This window comes from Pteropus medius, unplaced genomic scaffold (genome assembly GCF_902729225.1).
Source record: "Pteropus medius unplaced genomic scaffold, Ma_sr-lr_union100, whole genome shotgun sequence".
In the NCBI taxonomy this organism is placed as follows: Eukaryota; Metazoa; Chordata; class Mammalia; order Chiroptera; family Pteropodidae; genus Pteropus; species Pteropus medius.
The window spans coordinates 17,982,403-18,006,431 of NW_024349800.1; the positions used below are offsets into that span (position 1 = coordinate 17,982,403).

At 31.2% G+C, this 24,029-nt stretch overlaps 1 protein-coding gene across 15 annotated transcripts in view; it reads right to left on the bottom strand.

The window, feature by feature from the left end:
- Positions 1–2,960: 2,960 nt before the first annotated feature.
- Positions 2,961–24,029, bottom strand: part of RBM26 (RNA binding motif protein 26) — an 80,588-nt gene continuing 59,519 nt past the window's right edge. For 6 of the 15 annotated variants that reach the window (XM_039886951.1, XM_039886955.1, XM_039886950.1 and 3 more), the window contains 5 exons: positions 22,905–23,105; positions 21,384–21,470; positions 11,281–11,394; positions 10,158–10,225; positions 8,908–9,655 (listed from right to left, as the gene is read on the bottom strand). In XM_039886951.1, coding sequence (XP_039742885.1) covers positions 9,550–9,655; positions 10,158–10,225; positions 11,281–11,394; positions 21,384–21,470; positions 22,905–23,105 — 576 coding nt within the window. In that variant the 3' untranslated portion in view covers positions 8,908–9,549. Of the gene's footprint in view, positions 4,125–7,827; positions 9,656–10,157; positions 10,226–11,280; positions 11,395–21,383; positions 21,471–22,904; positions 23,106–24,029 lie in introns of those variants that run through there. The other 9 variants (XM_039886957.1, XM_039886962.1, XM_039886961.1 and 6 more) reach the window with 5 other exon arrangements.

The window sequence follows — 24,029 nt, forward strand, 5'->3', positions numbered from 1 at the left end:
CATCTTTTGTCATTTTATTTGGAATTTCTAGCTTTTCTATAATAATATATGTGATTTTTTATAAGTATTTAAAAGACCGAATTTTCATACTTTATACAGAAATACTTCTCAGGTTAAGTGAAAGCTGATAAAATGCTCAATCTGCAAATAGTCCATAGGAGCTGGCAATATATATGTAAAATATAGAATTTTTAAAAATAATTTTACCAAGTGTGTCATTAACCAAAGTCCTCTATAGTATTTCAAGCCAGAGTCCTCTATTTTACAACTAGACCTCTTTAACCAGATTTTTATCAAGACATAGGCACTTTTGAGATAATGTATTTTCTCATAGCAGTTGTCACTATGGAAGAGAGATTATCACCAAGCTTATTTAACCCACGTTATAGATGACAGAAGGTATATCTGCAATGAAAAACAAAATGAACAAATTTATTACTTGATAAAATTAAATATGAAATGAATATGCTGATTACTGGAAAAGCAGGTTAAATTAGAAAAGATATATTTGAATAAGTGTGAAAATTATGGAGGGAAGTTCTAACAACTTTCAATAGCTTTAGAGGTTGACAATATAAGTACTTCATGTCTAATTTTACTTTACAATCTATGGCAGTCCTTCTTTACCATCACAACATTTTTATACTTATCACTCATGATAAGGAGAAACTTTTCGGTCCCCAATGGAATAAAAAGAAAATTTCTGGAAGTAAAGAGGCAAGAATTAGGGAGAAAGAAGGTATGCTGGATTTGTATATATGTGAGGAAAAGAGTCATTAGGCCAATAACTCACTGGTACCAAAGGTGATTTAGAACAATTTAAAGTGAGAATGGAGGATAAAGAGGGAAAGGGGCACTATGAAGCCATTTCTCTGAACATTTTCAGAATTCTCAATTGTGCAATGACTGAGGGCTACAAATTTTTCTTTCTATTCTATATTAATGTAATTGATGCAAGATTCAGAACAATTTTAAAAAGTTAACAACTGCTTTTAAGTAAGACTATTTTATTTAAATTTTTCTCAAAATATAAAAATAATAAACATTATGGATATTTAACAAAACATAATTCAACTATAAATAATAAAAATGTTGACAACCCCACATACACATGTAATACTATAAACATTCTAAGCATACAAGAGTAGTTTTCTAATTCAAGTTTTACCTTTTTCAGTTCAAGTTTTATTACTTTTAAAAATAAAAGAAAAAAAAGCTGCTACAGCTTAACCAATTACTTTCGCTCCACTCAAAGAGCAGGGAATTTTCCCCCCATGCCAACACACACATTCGTGAAATGAGATACTTATGGGCACAGGAATTAAAAACTGGAACAATCCAGTCTCCAGACAAGAAAAGACTCCTTTGGTGTTTCTAGGTTCAACAATCCACAGAAATCGAGTTTAACTAAACCACTTATTAAAGGAAATCTTGTGCCAGACAACATGTTCGGAAGTAATATCACACCCAAAACAGGGTCAGGATTCTGAGAATCAAAAGTAAACATCTATGAATGCTTTGCTGATACTTAAAAATTGTATCTTAAGAACATTCACTAAGGTGCTGGAATGGTTTTGTAGAGAACAATCTACACATTAAGACAAAACTTGTACAACGTAAATAATACATCTCTTTCCAACTCATCAAATGTTCTATAAATATTTAAGAATTACCCTGCCTCCTGTTGAGTAAAAGACAGATGGGAATTTAAAGCAGAGCAGGATTACATCATATTTTAGGACTAGAAAAGTTTTCCATTTGAAATATGGGAAAACTGAGCCATGCTGGATGTATCCTTTTTTAGTTCTAGCCAGATTAACACCATTTCTCTTATCAAAAGAGCTAATGACAAACTGAAGAAACTATTTTCTTTTCGGGAAACTGGGCAAAAATCAGTACACTGTCATTCTGCATCTTTAAATTATGGGGTATTTCTAATGGGCTGGGCTCTTTACCTGACTCATCGCAGACCACTTTTATGATTATGCTGATAGATTAGAATAAATCACAAGCAATCACAGATTAAAGCCTAGCAAAGTCTAGATCTAAATAGGTTCAAAAATGATATTGAAAGGTTTTGTAGCACCGATGACTTTTTCCTAAGACACTTGGGGGCTGCATCACTTTAAAGTATTATTTCTCCTGTAAACAAGACCAAAAATATTCAGTTGATCTGTATTTTGAGCATAAATATTTATAAACTCTATTAAAAAAACAAATATAGCATGACTAGAGCAGCTAATAGTGTAAAATCCAAGTATATTGAAAAATATAAAGATATATAAAATGCTTCCATAATGCAATCATGCAGAGGTAAATTGCTTCATTCGATTACACAAAAGTGATTCTGTACAGTTATCTACACACAGCTCTATGAGAATCCTATTCAGAAAAATAAAATGAAAAATCCTTTAATCAATCAACAAACGGGAATTTAACTATGTAACTGACCTACTGGATCTCAGCAGTTTTCAAAAAGTGCAATGATCTTAATGAGAATCCAATCATCTCGACTCTGATTCCAAATGGTATGTTCAATTTTGTTTTGCTTTATTTTTTATTTAAAGGCAAGGGGAAAAAAGATGACAAGATAAAATTGAGAGTGGTGGTATGTGGTCCACATTCATTAACTAATTAAAACTGTTAACAGCAAATACGGTCTCTTCAGAAACGTTCTTTGGGTTTCTAACTGACCTCGGAGGTAAACCACTATTACACGGGCCAAGACTCTTTCCTTGAAAAAATGCTGAATATGGGAAAATACTTACAAACTCCCTGCAGCTATATGCTAGTTTGCAAATATAAACTAAAACTAAAGTCTAATTTAAAAAATGCCTTGGAGGCTACTAGGTCATAATCATGTTAGAGGATCTTCCAAAATGTGTAATTTTCCTTTAAACCAAGCCTAACATTAACCATGCTGTCTCTAACTAATAAGGATCAAAAGATAATTTACATTATGACTGATGTGTTCATTCTTTTTTATTTTTCATGAAGACAAATGCAGTGCATACTCAAGAAAAAAGTGTGCAGAACAGTCATTTTTACACAAAAAAAGTGAAAATATGAGCATGAACAAGGGTAAATAAAATTAAATATAATTTGGACTTTTCTAATAAAGAGTTGCTATCGAGTATAACTTCCAAATTCTCAAACGCCTCATGAGAATCTATGAAAGAATACTAAAAAATTAATTTTCTGAAAACTTTTTTATGGTGCCCATTATAAAAAGGGTATTATGGATAAATACTTAGAATAAAATTCAATCATACTCTATAAATAATTCTAAGCCATACTGCTTACACATAATATGGGCAGATACCTTTTAAGACAGGAAAGCTACAGCAGTCTTTAACAATGTTAGACACATAACCCCTTGCTTTTATCTTTGATGTCTTGATTGCAAGCGAGAAAAATGGAAGAAAACTGTGTAAATTAGACATCTAATAGATATTTCTCAATATTTATAATCCACAGGCCATCCTGCATTATTTGAAAAGAAAATTATCCTCCTTGTTGCTTTTGAAGAGCTAATTTAAAAAATATTCTTCAGGTGAGTGGTCTTGGCAAACTCTTCAGTAAGTATATTTAGAATAGGTAAGTTATTACAGTGTGTAAAAAAGTATTTTACCATCTGTGCAAAATTATTTTAAGTGATTATCCTAACCCCTGAAATGTATACTAAAACCTAAAAAAATTAAAACCAAACCCATATTTAACTTTTTAATCATTTTCTTCATTTTAAATTGTTCATGCTAATTAACACAGCATCATAGCTTTATAGATTTCCTAGAAACGATTCTCAACTTGGCTGAGACTGAAGTTATCTCATTAGAAATCAAGAGGTCTTTTTATTTTGTGTGGTGTTTAAAAGGTAAATGGTTATAAAGTGGAGAAAAGATTTAAGGTCAAAGCACACACTCAGATATACTTCTGGACTCAGATGTGCCCTTAGAGAACTGTAAAGATAAAATGCAAATTATGGTACATGTAAACATCTAATCAAACTGATAAAGAGCAAACATAAAATGACAGAATGATATTATAACAGTCGTCTCCAGACAGGAACAGGTCTTGCTGTTGTAGTCGCAAAGCTAAATTCAGGCAATGATGATCTCTCTCTGCTGGAAAAAGAGAAGACTATTAAAAAAAAAAACTTTGAAAATAGTAAATAAATCTAAAAATTGAATCACAGCATAAACTAACCTCCAATTTTTCTCAACATAAAAAATCTATCTGAGAAAAGATCAAAATCAAAGTTGTACACAATTTAAAAAAAAAAAAGTCTTTGGCTTAAAATGATTTTAATGAAACCTCTTTGCATCATGTTTCTTTAAAACATTAAGCTGCACAGATCATAGCTCTACAACATGGCTATGACCTAGAATTTTTGGTTAGGAAATGTAGTAACTGACCAGATAGTAAATTTTTATAGAGGTGTGGGTAGGCAAAAGTAATTAAAAAAAATCAAGAACAAATTCCAAGATATTATATATAAAAATGAAAGCAAAAACAATTATCTTAACTTTCCCAAAGATTTCAAAGTAACTGCAAGTTATATCTAGTTTCCTTATACTCCATATGATAATCATTTCATTTTTTAGTCACATTATATGACATAAAATTCTATACTACGCACAATGATTAACAACAAAAATAAATAAAAAGGAACACATCAAAATGAGACAGCACTTGGTATACAAAGGAAGACTAATTTGGGATGATGGGAAGATAGATGAGTGGATGGATGAAATGAAGTAACAGGGAAGGAGGGATTAGGAAGAAGCAAGTATAATAAATTAATACCAATTTACTAAAATAAAAAATGCTTTCAATTATACTAAGTGATGAGTATCATAATACTTATAAATTGCAAGAAAATTATTTACCGAGTTAGGAATTTTTCTACTAAACGATGTTTCATTAGAAATTACTGAGGATGGCAGTCACGTTCACCATGATTTCTTTCTTAGGACTTTTAGGTAGCTATTTTGGAAAGTTATCTGCTGTTGTCTGATAGGTATATAATATTTAGAGAGAAAAAAGAATTCTTTTCTCTAAAAGCCTGTATACATACCTTAGAGCAACCAGCCAGTTCAAAAAGTTAATAAGAACTAGGTAGTTCCTGAGATCTGGGAAACTTTTTTCTGCCTTATAAATATTATACACTCATAACTTCATCCTAGATTAAATTTCCACTTTTAATTTATAGAGTTTTAAAAGAATAAGAAAACCTTAAGAGAAAGACCAAAAAAGTGAACTAATTTAATCTGGTTAATATCATGCAGGGCATTTTTGTTTTAAAAGGCTGAAAGACTTTTATTAAGAAGAAAAAAACTTACAAATATTAATATAAATTCTAGAAGGACTAAAAATAATTTCCTATGATTAGTTCACATTATGGATAAGGGGGAAAAAGAAAATATAGATGATAAAGTTTGTATAATACTCTAAAGTAGCCATTGATATGTTAACATACCAAACAAGCAACTGTTTGCTTTCTTTTAGTAACCTTTAGAGCCAATGATGAGTGTTCGAAGTAAGATTGGAAATACAGTCCCAATAAAACAATTCTAGTAACAGGAAATTTCTTTCAATTAAGCTCAGTCATATTTTCTACAGATAATCAGCTAAAACAGTGAAGTCTTGTCTTCATAGTAAACTACTAGTTGATACATGTGATCATATTACAATAAAACAAGCACTATGCAATACTCTCTTATTCCTACAACATGATTTCAATAAATGCTTGGGCATTGGTTAAATACTAAAATTAACTTTTAAAATGTTACAATTATCCAATAACATTTAAAACAGCACTGCTTAAGTAAAAAACATAAAATATTGAATAAAATATATAAAATGACAACTCAACCATCCCTTGAGATAATCCTAATCAATCTTTTAACCAATAATATATATTTTCCCTCAATTTTTTCCTGTAAAAAATAGCTACCTACATTCTTCTCAATCTTTTTTTTCACTCCCAACTCAGCCCAGATCTGTACTAAAGCAAACAACTTATGAGAATTGTAATTAAAAATGTTTCAAGTTTTAGGTAGCACACTGTAATAGGAAAGAGTTTTTAAATTTTGAGTTCAGAAGTAAAAAGAAAAGTTGTAAGTAGGAAGGAAAAATGCTAGTAAATATAGAAGTTAATCTATACTTTATAAGTTGAATGGAACTTGTGCCAGCAAGGGCAAGCATTTGGGAACACTATATACAAAACTGTACTAAGATACATAATATGAATTATCATAACCAAATCAAAGTTGTTTCCATTGGTAAGATGATAAAAACCATAACACCAACAAGTATGGAGAACTGGTATATTCAACTGTTTTAGATTAAACACTAATACACTACCAGGAAAACTACAGATGTGAAAGACCTTAGAGATCACATAGTCCAGCCCCTTTCATTTTCCAGACAAGAAAACAGCCTTGGATAAGTTAAAAGACTTGTTTAAGGCCACAAGAGTGAGTAACAGAGCTGGGACCAAAAGCTAAATCTCCTAATACTTGTCCAGTCCTCTACACTAGGTCATCTTTGGATATATTAAAAAAAAAAAAAATTAGTGAGATGAACTACATTAGTGGCTCTTGGAATGTCTATTCACACAGAGAGAAACCAAAAGGCTATTTTATTCTTGAAACTGACTACATTTAACACTCAAAAATATTAATGGCTAATTGTTATGGGAATTCCACTAAGTCTACACGTGTATTCTTCCATCAGTATTTGTAATCCCAGTGGTGTAATACTTAACTCTATCAATTGTTTAGCAAAATGGTCCCAATGACTGAGAACACCCTCGAAAGAGATTTTTGAAAATTGATAAGAATTAACAAGGGAGGTAATTGTCACTCCATTATTGGAGATTTAAACGTACATTCATTCGTTAGTTCATCCAACAAACATCTGAGTGCCCACTATGAGCCAGGTTTTATGATAATCACTAGAGATAAAAAGATGAATAAGACATGGTCCCCTTCCTAGAGGAGCTTGTAATCTAGTGGGGAAGACAGACATATAAACCAGATAAATTATAACATTAAGTACTTGTAACAGAGATATGAACAAAGTGCTGTCTTAAAAGGGAGGGTAAAGGTATGGACTGGCTAATGACCAAGAAGTTTACTAATTTTGTGCAAGAACTACCATATTTACTGCACACACAATCTCATGCTTAATCAACAGAAAGGAGGTAGCAATGTAGCATTAAAAAAAAAAAAGAAAGTTGGCACTGAAACTAGAATGCCTGCATTCAAATCTAGTCCTTCCACTACCAGCTGTGACTTTGGGTAAGTCGCTCCATCTCTATTAGCCTAAATTCCCTAATCTTTAAAATGGGAACTAACAATTATTTCAATGGGATATTTTGTTTTAAAGGAGAACAGATGACAGTACATGTAGGTACTATAATTTATAAATGCATTAATTTAAATGCAATAGCAATGAAAATCTAAGTAATATTTATAATTAAAATTATATTAATGCTAATAAAAATATAATTGTGAGCCTAATAAGTGCTAATATTTAATCCCCATACTTCTGAGACCAAATCCAAATATATTTGTCTTCTGATTTATTCACAGCAAAATGGCTTAAAACATTTTAATTTAGGTTACTAGAGAATGTAAGTCTAGGGAAAGTAATTAGCTATTTACGAATTTAAATAAACAATAGGTAATTTCAGTTACTATATAAGGACATTTTACAGTAATTTTTTAAAAATTAGCCTAAAATTTACTAATCAAATTATAAAGCCAAAAATCAGCACAGAGATTTAACTGGCCTTTGAAAGATTTTCTTTCTTTATAATACCTGTTTGGTGTAAAGAGAAGAAACGTGAGCCTCTGCCAATTTGGCACCTTTCACGACTACTAAAAAGAAAAGAAAACAAACTTACCTAACGAATCAGAATAGCACAGTCAACATATAAGAGACTACATAAAAATATATCATAGATCTAAGTACAATAAAGAAGTTTTTGCGTATAGTCACTATTTTGGCAAAAGTCGTCTGATTTTGAAATTTTAAATATAAACATGTACACCAACTCCAAGCCAAAACATTTCTACATAATAGTATTATCATCAAAAACATATATAACTTTAACCCTAAGTGTGGGGAAAATCCACTAGTCACTCCACTGGCAGAAGACTATGGTGGTATAATTACAGGTTGTGATTGTGAGGATTCTAGTATGGAAAGAAAGCAATTTTTTTTTTTAAAATGTGACTTTTATATAATCTCTATAATCTCAGGAGGGGCAGAAACACTTGTAACTGAAATAAATTTGCAAAGATAAGTATGTGATCTCGCATCCCCTCATTCTACAAAGAATGAACTGATTTCCTGGAAACTCCTCTATCAACTTTAAATGATCGTGTTCACTTGCCAGAGAAATCCACTTAAAAATCACAATATTGTCGCAAATGTCAAAGATTTTTATACAAGTATAGGAAATGCACACTTAAAATATCAGACTGGAACACTTACCAAACAGTGTTTTCCTAAAGTAGTATCTATAGTACATTTCTTTATTCATATATCTTCAAATGGTCAAGTTTTCTTTCATACATCCAAAATGTAATGTGATGGTTTTCTTATTCACCAAATGTTAGCTCTACTTGAAGTCTGGTTCCAAACTAATCAGCCTGCTTTTAAATTTTAAGACATCTGTTGAAAATTTATAGGATCAAACCAAACTGAAGTGGTATAAATTTTAAACAGTGGATTGTACATTATTGTCAAGGTACCAGTAACCATTATTAAGAATAAATTAGTGATTATAGCTCCTTTTGTGATAATTGGGGGGGACGGGTAGATCACCATCTGGAATGGTCTATTCGATTTTTTTTTCTTTTTTTCTTTTTTTAAAATCAAAGAACAATGTCTTGGTTTTTTTTTTTTTTGTCACTGCTTTTCTTTTCTTTTCTTTTCTTTTTAAGAGACCATTCCACTTTATTTTAAACATCCGAATGCATAAGGAGTCATATGCAAAACAGTCATACACCATTATCATTAAAACCCATATGGTAAAATACATACACAAGTCCAACAAAAGGCTAATACATAGTAAGCCTAAGCATACTACTATGTAATATTATGAATACATAACTTGGAGACTTTAGTTAGAGTACTATGTTATCTATTCATTTTTGAAAACATTCATTAAGATTTTAAATGCAAATTCATTCCTTATTTGGAGTAAAACAAAATCCTCTAAGTTATAACAATGGTCATAAGTTTTCAGACCTATTCATTAAATTACAAAGAACCCAAAGAATCTCATAATGTTCAGTAGAAGTATGTAATAAAAACATTGCATATGTTTCTAGTGTGATGTCTTTAGCAACTGTTTACTGAAATAAAATGCAAACATCGATCTTTCAAAATACAGGATCAGAAGGTAGTTTTCTTCTCTTTTGTCTATTTGTGAAATCCATCTTCATCACATTTACCAAAAATTGTTTTTACAAATATGTAAAAGTACATTAGATAATACTAATGAAACACAGGTAGAGTTCTAGCATATGTAGATCAATGATCAGTCAAATCATCTTCTCCAAGAACGAGATTCATTGTCCTCTTCTTCTTCATCATCATCTTGAAGTAATGAGTCATCCACCATAGACTCTTCCTGAAACTTTAGGTTAAAATGCATTTAGGAATTTACCCAAAAAAAAAAAGAAAAGAAAAAAGGTGACACTTTTAAATACTGATTTCGCTCAATAGAGTTGAATACAAAAGGTATTTTTATAGCTAGAACATTCAAGAAACAAAGAAAAGCAACCTTTACCGACTCAATGGTTTCTCTATAGTATCTATTCTATTGCTTGCATCAAACAGGCACTAAAGTAATATCAAAGTAAGCCTTTGTACATGCAGTTTCTTCTGTCTCTATTTACCAAATGATATTATCTTCTATAGCTACAAAACACTGATCAATTTTTTTTTTTTTTTTAAATAACATCAGTAAGTCTTCTCTGACTTACCCCACCGCTGGACACTAAATCAACTAATGACTTGTATAAAAGTCTATCAAAATTTTCTACTGTATACAAACATTTTCTTTTATAGCATTCCTTTCTTTTCTCCATTCCCTTCATAAAAGCTTCTCAGACTGCTTTTCAAACTTTTCAAAATACCTAATACCAGGAGCTCTCCTGCTTTTCTCCCCATTCAATTCAAACTCATGGAAGGACAAAGGTAAAATCTAAAATATAAAATGACAAATCATGTATATGAGTTTCAAAACACACAATTTATTCTTGCATTTGACTATGGATATGTGTAACAGCCTCGAATGTTCTTCAAACAAAATGAAGTGATACTATGATATCTAACAAAGATAAAACATGGAATCATCTCGTTTTCCTACTTAATCTACATTTCTTAAGTTCCTCAACTTTTTTTACAGCTTATTTTATGATTAAACAAAATAGTTGCTTAGTTTTAAGTTTTTGGTTTCAATGGGTTCTCTCACTTCACTGCTCTTTATGCTCATATGTCTCATTCATCAGACTGTCTTTACTCAAGAAAAAAGTACTCTTCCACACCTATCTCTCTGCCCAAATATGACTCTCACCTATATTCCCAGTCTCAGCTCTTGGTAATGGAAAACTTTATTACTACTTAGGGTTCAGCTCTACTGTTACCACCTCCTTCAAGATTCTTCTGGACATAAATGATCACTCCTTCCTTTGGATTCCGACAGCATATTGTCCAAATCTTTATTCAGCACATCAGTCTGCCTTTTATTATAATTAGTTTCTTATGTGTCTGTCACCACCACCCGCCTTTCCAGATCATAAGCTCCTTGATAGGGACCGTGTCTTATTCATTTTTGTGCCTATCACAGTATCTACCATATAGCAGGCATTCATTCTAATGAACTAAACGATATGAATTAAAATAAAAAAAAACTTGAAATGTTAATAAAGCCTTTGAGTATAATATAAACTCTAAAACTTGAAATACTATGAAATTTCCTGTTAATAAAAATCTAATAATTATTGTCTTCTAAGAGTAAATGAAAACTGAGTATATATATGGTTTTCATATATTCTTTTTGGATTAGCAAGCCATAGTTCTCATTAATCCAGAAAAGTTAAAAGTTGTCTGCATTTATCTGCTATCCCCTGCCTGAAATATGGCTCAGGAATAGAAGTTTAATGTTAAAATCACAGCCATAAAAGCACATTTTATAGAGAAACGTGAACATTTAAAGGTATAACCAAGTGGGGGAAAAAAAAAACCAAAAAAACATACTTCCTCTTCATCAGGTTCAACTTCTTCTGTTTCAACAGCTGAAATATTAGTTATTGGTTTATTCCATGCCAGTTTTAGATCCTGCCCTTTGAAACGAGCTCCATGAACTGCAGCCTAAAACAATTAAGAACATTGGAATACAGAACATTAATAACTTCTAAAGAAAAAAATGAAATGTTATTGTACCTAATATTTAAATTAAATTAGCTAAACACAAGTGAAGACAGATGTCCATTCACTTGCTTTGTGGTTATTTACTTCTTTATTTACTATTGTTAATTTTTTATGATTATTTCTAAAATCAGCCTAGTGATTAGAAATTCCTTTAAAAAGAAAACAAGAAAACTTTCTCATAATTACTAATTAAAGCTATTTCAGTGCTGGCCAATACCTGACTAGAAGAATTATGTCTATATGTTTACAATACAATAATTGCTATTCAAGGCAATAAACTCAAAGCAGTTAAAGATCATGACTGTAGATTCTGAATCAAAGACTAAATTAGAATTAACAGGCTAAATGTATTTTATTGCTTTTTAATTCTTGTTAATTTACAAATGGCATACATAGTAACTAGAAACTAGAAACTTTTAACAGAATAATTTCGCATGTGTAAAGTATCACATTATTTTTAAATTACATCATATAATCACAAATATCACAAAATGTTTGACATACAACTATTACAACTTATATCTCAACAAAAGAAAAAATCTTGAACTTTTCTATTTAAAACTAAAGTACTTCCCACAAAGCATTCAGAATTGCATATGATAAAACTTAAACTTAGTAAAGTCTAAGTACTTACTACGTTAAGTGGTTGCTTTGGAAATAGTGCACTAAAATTAAAGTAACACAAACTAACATAAATCAATGTTAGCAACATACTGAAATAATTCATTGTCAGAAAATATTTATAGCATAATCTCAAGGTATAGCATAATGTGAAATGTAGAATACATACATATTCAATGACATCTGACCATGAATTGTATGATATTGAAGTCCCTAGGTAAAAATTTTAAATCTGCACATATAAATTTATAATAAATTTAAAAGATTTCATGCCTATTAATATGCAGCTCAAGAGTTTTTAGTCTACAGCCTCATCACAATGTCACATAACTAAAAAATTTTTAAATGCTTATATGTGAAATTTAAGTTTAGAAACAACTTGTAATTTTTAAGCTATAACTATTACATGAAAATATATTACTGTAAAGAATTCCAACAGTATAATGCAAAATGTCTACTCATAAACTCAACTTTTCATCAGCCAAAAAAAGGCAAAAATTGTTAGTGACATCTATTAAATTCGTGACAAAAATTTCTGATGACAATTTTGTAAATGTCTGTATTCAGCATGATTCTTCAAATTTATTAGGTGAGTTTACAATTCTCTAAAGTTTTAATTTTAAAATTACTTACAGGATAATATTTAACTTTTTAATAAGTTTGATCCATTAGAAACTTTTGGCTATTTGGCTGTGTATATAAAATAACAGTTCTTGCTTTTTGAAGACAGAAATTTATTTCGGATAATCTGCAACATCAAATCTTTAAAGTTAAAAAAAATTCTGGATTTCTAGTCAACGTGGCAGAGCAGATAAATGTTGTGCCTGCCTCCTCCCAAAACTACATGGAATTTATAACTAAATTATAGAATCACCACCCTTGAGAACCACCTGAAGACTAGCCAAACAGAATTCCCATAAATAAGAATATAAAGAAGCCACATCCAGACTAGTAGGAGGGGTGAAGATGAGAAATGTTTTGGTCTCACAACCATGTGTGGTGGTTAAGAATTGGGAGGGACATCTCAGCTGCAGAGGTTCCCACTGAAGATGGAGCGATCCCAGTTCCACACTGGGCTCCCCAGCCTGGGGCACCAGTGAAGGCAAGAGGAGTCCTTGCAACAGCTGGCTGTAAAAATCAGCAGGGACTCAGTCTGGGTGGGACACCACTAAAGCATTCGGCTCAGGTGAACAGGGAGACCTCTCCACTGGGCCCCACAAGGACGCCTACTACATAAGGCCACTCTGCCAAAACTGGGAGATGTGGCAGACCTATCTAATACACAAAAACTAACACAAGGAGGAAGTCAAAATGAGGAAACAAAGAAACATGTCCCAAATAAAAGAACAAGACAAAATGCCAGAAAAAGGACTAAATAAAATGGAGGCAAGCAATCTACCAGATGCAAAGTTCAAAACACTGGTTGTAAGGATACACAATGAACTTAGGGGCAGAACAGATTATCTCAGTGAGAACTTCGACAAGGAGTTAGGAAACATAAAGGAGAGAGAAAACATAAAAGCAATCTTAATTTTGAAAAACTGAATTGAAAGTCAAAATTAAAATTATAAAAAAGAACAGATTTTGGTGATTTATCAAAGAAAAATATAATACAATGAAATTTATACCAGAAGTGAATGATTAGTTCAGTATTAGGAAGCAATATAGAGTAAAAAAAGGGAGAAAAAAATCCTCATCTTTCTATAAACACACAAAAATCATAATAAAATCCACTTCTGATCAAAGATAAAAAATCTCTAGTTTTTAATAAAACAGGAATCATTTGTATGTATTCTACCTTAACCTAAAAACTCAGCATCATATATGATAAAAATACTAGAAATGATTTCATTCATCACTTTCATTCATTTCATGAGCAAGATATTGTTACTACTACTGTTATTTAACATTATTCTAAATGTACTAACAATTAAATAACAGACATAAGTGCAAAAATGTGAAAGTTGGAGGCAAAACAACCAAGATTCAACAATATGATTGAATAAATACAAAAAAAAAAAAAACCAACTCCAAGAACAAAACTATAAAAAGATAATTTGGTAAAATGGTAATTATATATTTAATTAAAACAGATTAATAGTTTTCTACATATGACCAATCAACAGAAAATAATGAAAGAAAAGACTTCATTTAAAATAGCAATAAAGTAAATTATCAGGGCAAAACTAATAAGCAATATATATTATCTATATAAAGAAAAGCTTTAAATCTCTTAAAGGATATAAAAAAATGAAGAACTTGAAATACATGATGTTCTAGAGGAAGATTTAGTGTTATAAAGATGTTAATTCTCCCATAAGTAATTCTATCTTTTTGGAACCAAAATAATATAAGATAGCTTATTCTAAAGTTAATATAAAAAGTAAACATATAAAACTACCAGAAGATTCTGAGAATGAATAATAATTGAGCATAAGAGGAAATACAAACAACAGACCTGACAACTATTAAAATATATTATAAAGTTAGTTTAATTAAAACAGTGAGGAAGAAGCACATGAAAACTGATCACTAGAAGAGAACAGAGTCCAAAACACACCCCCAAAAATTTGAGAAATTTTCATATACTAAGAGTATTTCACATAAGTTTGGAAAACTAGCTTTACTCAATGAAATCAAGTAGGCCCCCTATTTTACTCCTTATACCGAATAACTATCATATGAATTTTTTAAAAGAGTGAAACTAAAATGTAAAAAACAAAAAAGGGAGAAAAAAATAACTATTAAAGGCTAGGGTAAATGTTTATCATCTCAGATTGGTGAAAGCCTTCCAACCTTAGAAAGAAATTAATTGAACAATTCACTATTATTGCATGGCAAAATACAGCACAAATGAAAATTCATAAAAATGTGTGTAACTTATGAGCTAATTTTCTAGTATATAAAAAGCTCCCACAGCTCATTCAGGAAAAAAATCAGTAGAATACACGACTCAGCAAAATAAAAAGCAAACAGCATTAACAATGGAGGAAAATGGAAATAAACAGCATTTAAACAAATGTGAATTCATAAAAGTAAATTAAAACTAAAATGAGTTGCTATTTTACAAAGATAAAATTATTTGATATCTCACTGTGATTTACATACCTATGGATTTTTTAAATAAGAAAACTGATAAAACCACTATGTACAGTATACATTAAGGCAAGAACACAGGAAAAAGGCATTCAAACATCTTTGGCGGGCAAGCAAATGCGGTACAACCTGTATGGAGGGCAATTTCAGAACCATCCATCAAAAATTTAAATGCACATATCCTTTTACCTAGCAGTAACATATCCAGAATATCCTACACAGTAATATTCACATATATACAGAGAAATATGCACCAAGAGTATTCACTGTATAAGGTAAAAGAATAAAAACAATGTAAAGTCCATCAACAACCCATGGTTGATTACATTTGGTACATCCCTATAATGAAATATCTATGCAAAAATGACAGAACAAGGCAGCTCTTGATAGAATTATTGATGTTACTTATAGATTCAAAGTCTCAGTATAAAAATATAACCAAAAAACCCACCTAAAAACATTTGTAATCTCTGGGCAGGAACTTGAGAACTAAGGATAAGGATAAGAAGATGATTTACTTCTTATTTCACAACCTTTGGAGTTCTTATATCATGAATATGTACTGTCTATCCAAAAATAAATTAATTTTAAAAATAAAATTTAAAACTATATTTTAAAGCAGTAAAAAACACTCAAACTGTCAACCAGCAACTTTTAACATGATGAACATTATGAATAAATTAACGTGCTGCCAAAATCAATTATTTTTGTGTAGCTGTCCCATCCCTACTCTACTAAAGCATGTTCTGAAACTGAAAAAGAACTGTTTAAAAAAATTATAATTGCTTGTCTAGGTAAATAGGGATTTTCTTAATACTACACAGAGATAACTACAACCATAACAATAAATCAGAAAAACTAGATAATTGTCATTTAAAATTTCCTTCCCATTAAAAAATTTTTACATTCATTAAAACTGTCTCAATAGCCATACAAATCTTCATTTTGCGATAAGTATATACAGTATGTACCTAATGTAAATACCATAAGGAAAATAAGAACTCAGAAAATATTAAACTTTTTTGCCAACAATTATATTATTTGTGGTAAAGGGGATATTTTCATTCTTACACTTATATTTAGAGCACATAACTATGTTGGTGTCAGTAAAAATGGTTTAGTTTTCTGCATGGAAAAAAGAGACAGAGAGATATGAGGACCAGAAATTAAGTAAAAAAAAACATATAATCCGGAATTAATTTGCAAGTATTAGTACAAGCTCTTATTTTATTTTTTCAATCTACCTACCTCTCTATGTGTATATACGTGTGTATAAAAACCCTATAGTTCAGAATTAAATGGGAAATATCAGTAGCTTTGAATTTTTTTATTTTCTTTATACATGTGTATACATATGAATATATGTCCGTGTATGTAAATGTGTACATGTGTGTATGAGTGTATGTTTTTTTTCACTCCCAGCTCTGACCACCGAAAAGGATTAGTGACTGCAATATACTCAGTAGTACTGAGCACCCTTAATATTCGTACTGTGGTCTCTAAACGCCTTTGCCCAGTGAAAAGAATCAGAGCTCCTTAGAGAAATGGCCAATTCGAGGTCTAAAATGGAAAATGTATAAGATGAACTCAGAACACCTGTTCATACCAGAAAGCTAAGTTACTATCATAACCCATTAGGGTCCTGTCAAAAGAACTCAGGAACAAACTAGTATATTAGCCACTAGCCAAAAACAGGACAAAACATCAATAACCGAGAACAATGGATCAATCAATACCCATGAAATGTTTTAATGTATGAGTTCATTACTGTATAATAACAATCAAGTTATCTCAAGATACAAACCTTATTCTGGATCCTTAAAAAAAGTGAGTAAAAAATTTATAGAAAAATTGGGGAAATATAAACTCTGACTGGGTATTTGATAATACTTAGGAAATTTCAATCACTTTTAGGTATAATAATAGTAGTATGTTTAATTTTTTAAGGCCCTAACATTGAGACATCCACACTGAGATGTTTACAGATGATATGATGACTGAGAATAGCTCTAAAACAAGGAGAGGGAGGGTTGCAGTGGGTGAGACATAGACAAAACAGGCTGTAAGTGGATAACTGCTGAAGCTCTATGATGAGTATACAGGGGTTCTTTTTATAATTCTAATTGCTATGCAATGTAAACAAAAACTATTTAAAAGCTGAAGCATTTTATTCATAGGCTTCCTCTATAGCCCTTTGCCTATTCTTACAGATGAATTCAACGTTTACAGCAAAGAGGAAAGCAGGCATACACACCACAGAAGGAAAAATGGCTGAAGATCTGACCAAGGTGGAAGAAAAAAAAACGTATGAAAAGTAGTTATGAGGTGGGTTCCATATCATAAGTAGAAAATGGCTCTGGAAACGACATTTGGAAAAAACTAGGTTAAGCAAAATTAAACAAGAATGTTTACCTTCTGCCTTTTCAACTCAGATTGTGAATCTAAATGAAATATACAAAGTGGAGACTTTTACAAACTTATCTGACAAGAGAAGCCTTGAGCTCTTGCAGAACCAGTGTTGGGTAAAAACAGGATGGGGAAAATGCCCTAAGGTCAGAAAATTTAAAGCTGCAATCCTAGTGTGTCTTACAGTTTTAGTAACCATAATGATTAAAACTAATCTATGAAAGAAGGCTAAAACCAAGATTATCAATATTTGTAATAACCACAGTATACAATGTTTAGGCAGGAGTTTCATTAAAGAACCACAAGTTAAAAAAAAAAAAATTAAAATTAAAATTTCACAACTTATAGGGAAAGACTTCTTTCCATTCCTCTAACTTTTGAGTTCAAGCTGCATGGCCACTTTCTCACAAGCCTCAGGCTTGGATTTACTGATTCCGGTAGCACAGTACTTACCGCGTAAAGCAGTATTTAATAACTATTAAGTGTATCGGTAAAAACACAAAAATTCTATGTACATGATTTGATTTATTTTGATTGAATCCAGTTAAATACTGTTCTTGTTATTAGCTTACTATTTATTCAGTCAGCCCCATCGAGTTCTAGGAGTTAAGTTGCACTATCCTCAATTTTTATTCCTAAGGTTCAGGTCTAAAGAATGAGAGCTTTGAAATCATTGACTCTTTCCTGTCTCTATTCAGTTTCCAATCATTTCTCATTCTGGAAAAAAAACCCACAACAATATTAATAATAGCTAACATTAGGAGGGTTTACTTTGTCCCAGGCATTGTTCTATGTACTTCATAAGTTTTGCATCAGTGAATCCTCATAACTATTGAGAGTTTAGGCATGGGTGTCAAAAATGTACCAGTAGAACAGGATTCTCTTTTAATATAAAAAGCTACATACCTCTTTGAGTTTGGGGCTTCAAATAGGGACTTAACTGTTTCTATTCTAAAACTGGATCTTAGTTATCTTACAAAGGTGTAAACAATTCAAAGTAGGAAAAACAACATTCTAACCAGTCATGGGAAGAGGCCACATTTTTTGTCCTGTTTGGGTACTTATCCAACTTTAGTACAATGAGGTGGTGATAGACAAACAAGAAAATAAAGCAGAGTCAACCTAAACCTAAAAGTGTTGTTTATATAATTATTCCTTAAAATACTTCAATCTCTTTCCTGAGGAAAATTTCTCACTTTTCAGTCATATTTGAATGTCTCAATTACCTTATTCCTGTACTTTCACTTAGAAATACTATGCATCTATTGATTATAGAAAATAGGCATTTATCCAATCATCTGAGAACAATGGTTAAGAAAAATGAAATAATAGAAATAAACATTAGCAAAAGGTTGATAATTTCTTTTTCTTGGCAAGGTCTATCCTTTCTCAACTTTATAAAGCCCTAGACATTGGTGTGAAAATTTCCTTTATTTTACATAATGATGGTGATGGTAAATGCAAGCTTTTTTGTACTTTTTAAGCATTCTTCCTTGACGAAGTTAAAAATTGGCACTCCCGTATCAACCACACTAATTTTTAAATTTCTAAACCTTAATGTTCCCTGAAACCCAGAGGTTTAAAAACCTTTAGCCTATACTACCTGGGTAAGGCAAGCTTCAACTTAATTTTCTATTTTGTTCTAAAATATGTTAAAAATGTTTCCAGAAATTTTTTGGCTTAAGGAAATGTTTATGGTTTAATAATTTCTATAACTTAATTCCAAATATTTAGCATAATAGCAACAGTAGTATTCCTTTCATCTTGTTTGGTAAATTCAACTAAAATGGTACTTACCCTGAAAAGGTAACTCTCATAAAACATAAAACTTAAGTGATTTTTGCCACTTATTCAACCTTGATGTAATTCAGTGTTTTTTTTATATATACTTATATAAAAGCGAATGAACAAACATAATTTGAGATGGAAAAAGCAAGACCCTAGAAAAAAGACATGTCAATAGGCCTTAGCAAGAGCAAAACTTACAAAAGTTATTTAAAAGGCAAGAGGTTTTTCTTTTCCTCGCAGCCCATACATAAGCAAGCAGAAAGTAGTGTGTGTGTGTGTGTGTGTGTATTTAAAGTTGTTACTATATCCACAAACTTGGTAATACAGTATTTTAACCATCTGTACAAAACACTATTGTTTTATAATGACTACTTCCTAAAAAACAGATAGAACATAAAGAAATGGTACTCAGATACCTATCTAACCTTACACTGAAAATTATCATTGAAGCCATCATTTAAAAGAAGCTTATTTTTGTATTCAACAATACCTTTGAGAGAAAACTGGATCAGAGATCTATTTTTTCAATATAAAACATTTACATGTAAGTTTATAAAAAAGTTTTAAACTCTAATCAATTATAAATTACTTTTTATTTTCATAAAAGATGTTTAAATAAAAGCTGACTCAAAACTACATTTAAAAAAAAAACCTAGGATAAGAAATTTCTATGAAATTATCCACTACCCACCCCACCTAGAAACTAGGTTATTCCAGGGTTCACTAAATACTTTTCTGAGACTTATCAGACCCACAGTCTTTTATTGGTTACAATGTCCCAAGAGCAACTTGTAAGCCCCCAGCAAAGTACCACTGTGCTGGCAAAGAGAATCTATCATAGAGAGGATAAGTCGTTTTTTAGGTTTTTCAAAACTTTAGACCACATTCAACTTAAAACTTCTGAAAACGTTCCAACTCTTCCATTCACATTAACTGTTTGGAACATATAATGCATTTTTTCCAAGGACAAAATGATACAACTATTGCTCTATAATCCTGAACAAAGAACAACACAGGGCCCAAAGGGCTCCTATGAATCCCCCACACATCACAGTCTTTTTTTTTTTAAATCTTTTAAATCCAGAAGAAAAACAAGGTTGCATATACTTCTGGTCATTCTTTGGAAAGACAATTCAAGATATATAGTTTAAGACAACTATACCAAAAGGACCCTGAAAGCTAGAGCTATGTATCATGTCTTAGGCAAAAGTTGTTGAGGCCTAGTTATAGGGGTATGCTGAGCTACGGACACTTCTTTAGTGTTTGAACAACTGGCACTAGGAAGCAGCAGAGATGAAGGATGGTTAAGGGCAGCCATCAGGATTGTATCTCAGCTGCTACCTTATCCTTCACCACTCAGTCTGCCAAAACAGACCTTGCTCTGGGCCATATGGAAAAAAGGATAATGGGAAGCAGGGTGGCTCTATCTCTTGTGAAAGAGAAAGCAAGGAGAATTCCTAGTGTCTCAAGACAATACTCAAGACAATACAACTTGACATTCGACTTGCTGACTATATATATAATATATATATATATTTTTTTTTAATTAAATTTATTGGGTGACATTGGTTAATAAAATTATATAGGTCTCAAGTACACAATTCAATAATACTTCATATATATGTTGTACTATGTGCTCAATACCCAAAGTCAAATCTCCTTTAGTCCCCATAAATTTGACCCTCTTTACCCTTATCTACCTCTCCCCTCCCCCCTTTCCCACTGGTAACCACTAAACTGTTGTGTCTATGAGTTTTGGTTTGTTAGTCTTGTTCATTTGTTGTTTTCAATTTTATATTCCACATACTCTAATAATATGTCATATATAGAACTGCACCTAACTGCTTTAGGTAGGACATTATTTGTGGCCATGAATTCTGCTTCACATGTTCTACCTACTGTCAACTGCAGTTATTTAGTAAGTTAAAAAATTCATTTACATATTAAAATTTAAAAGCAATATTTTTATAACATTTTAATACAGATCTTCAATAAATTAGATCATTTGTAATACTTACTGCTTCAGCTTCTGCTCTTGTCTTGAAAGTAATTACTGCATGAAGTGAAGAGTCATCAATCTGACAATCTTCAATTTCGCCATATTGCTTTAAATTAAAAACAAGTATTTTCTCCAAATAAATATTCTGAAACATTCAAAATCTGATGGTTTTTAAAATATTAAAATATCAATAAATGTAACTCAGAATACATAACAATTCATGGTGATTAACAGAAAAAAAATGGTCAATAATTCATTTTGGTACCTGATAGTCTAAGATAAATGGTGGTCCTACCTTCCAAATACTATTACTATTCTACACTTTCTAGAACTAGGGAAACTTATTATTAATTGACTTATTCTTTAAATAAATAATGGTCAAAGACTGAGCTTTCTTATTATCTTCTATACTCGTTTATTTCTGATTCCAGAATATGCTAAATTCTTTCTAAAACAGAATATTTAATCCTCAGAATATTTTATGAGCTTTCTGTAAAGATAGCAAGGGTGGGGGGAGAGAATAAGAGAACTTAAGCACTTTTCTCAAAGTAATTAAGTTAATTACCGGAATGAGAGTCCAGGTCTTTCGATTCAAAAGTTTAACAATAACTGATCCTGCTTTCACTCTCAGTAAAGACTCCTCTAGATCATATATTCTTTTAGGACATTTGCAAGCTAAACATATTAAATTATGCTTGTTTCGGTTTGTTGGATTTTATTTTTTACCTGTGTAAGAGGATTTTTCTATAAACAGCAACCTTTATCATATAAAATTCTAGTCCTTTGTATGTCATTACTAATACCTTTCTTCTTACCAAACATAAAATTATAAACATGAACTTATTAAATACACACACACTCCATACAGAAAAATTCTGTAGAGCACAGGAAGAGAATCGCCTCTAGAATCAGTCGGATCCTCGCTGTCAGTTACAAGCTGTGTAAACTTATATAAGTTACTCTCTTCACACTTCATTTTCCTCATCTCTAAAATAGGCATAATAAAGGTACCTACTTCAAAGAGTTATCTAAATAACTCATAACATAGTGAGTTATATAAGGCACTTGGAATAATACCTCCCATAAAATAAGTGCTCTATAAATTTTAAATTATAATTTTTATCCACTGAGACCAGTAGCTGTTTCATTTCTAGACTGGCCAGATCAAGAATATTAACAAATAAAACTCCATCTTAATAAAAAAACAACTCTGAATGGCCCCTGCAGGGTGTTAAATTTTTCCTTAAAAGTAAATATCAAATGAAAGTATAGGACTTCCTTCTCTAAAACAACAGTTTAAATCATTCATTTCACAATACCTGAAGGCTTACTAAGTGTAAGAACTGTAATGTTTCTTCCAAATAATAAACAAAAACTCCCTACAGCTTGCTTTTTAAATAACAAAAGATCATCATAGAAATTCTTTGGTCAGATTAATGGATTTAAATTTGTCATGTCATTTTCATAATTTCCCCTTTAATATATCCATTATCCCCAACAATGGTTATCAGTATTTGTTTACTGGGCAGTGAAAAAGTACCGCAAAATGAGGAAGAAGATCTTCTCTATCACTCTCCGTAAATGCAGAAATCTCCAATGCCCTGGGACGGTGATCCACAACAGCATGACCAGGTACACCTCGACCTCGACCTCGACCCCTGCCTCGGCCATGAGCTGCACCTCGACCTCTTGAATGAATTCCTCTACCCCGACCAGATGAAAGAATCCCTCGTTTTGCTGCCTAGAAGGAATTAAACACATAAGTTAAACATCACAAACAGCCAAGTGTTATACACTTTATCAGATGAGTCAAACTTTTATATACTCTGACATCATATTCAAATAATGCCCTATAAAAGAGTCTCATAATTTAGGGATAATTTAGGGTGGAGTTTTATATTTTAAAGTAAAAGCAAATGTAGGCAGTTAATGAATTTAAAAAAACAAAACATTAATTTAAGCACTGTTTCGAAATTATTGTGCTTTTTTCTAAATTCTTACTCTCCAACACATCAGACTCTATCAAAAAAATAAAATCAGCGATTCTTGACTTCCAAATGGCGTTGTTCCTCCAGAAGTCACTTTAATACAGAGATATGTACACAATAAATGTATTTTCCTATTTAAAATTTTCAAACTGTTTCCCTACTGTAGTACAGTAACTACTGTACTTCAGTAGTTACAGTTATCTCAAATTCATTGTTCTGATCACTTACAGTAACATCATTATACAACTAATGTCCATAGTAACTTATATTCCACCACATCACTCTGTATGAATAGCATACCATTCCTTCATTTATGAATACTTCCTATGTGCAAGTCCTTACTCTCATGAAACTCAAATCCTAGAGGGGTAAAGAAACATTAAACAACTAAGTTATTTGATTTTATCCATGAGAGGTGACTCAAAAAATGGGGAAATGCTTTAACTAAAGATTTGAACAGAACATTAAAGATGTGAACAAAGTACTAAGATTTGCAATAAATAAAATACTATAATGTTAATTCTGTGAGGATTTTCCCCCACCCCGTTTTATTCTCTACTCAATCCCCAGCACATATAATAGTAGGTGGCAGATTATAGATACTTAATATGTGCTCAATGAATCAAAGAAGGAACAAAGAACAAGCAACACAAAGGTAAAGGGAGTGCTTGCAGCAG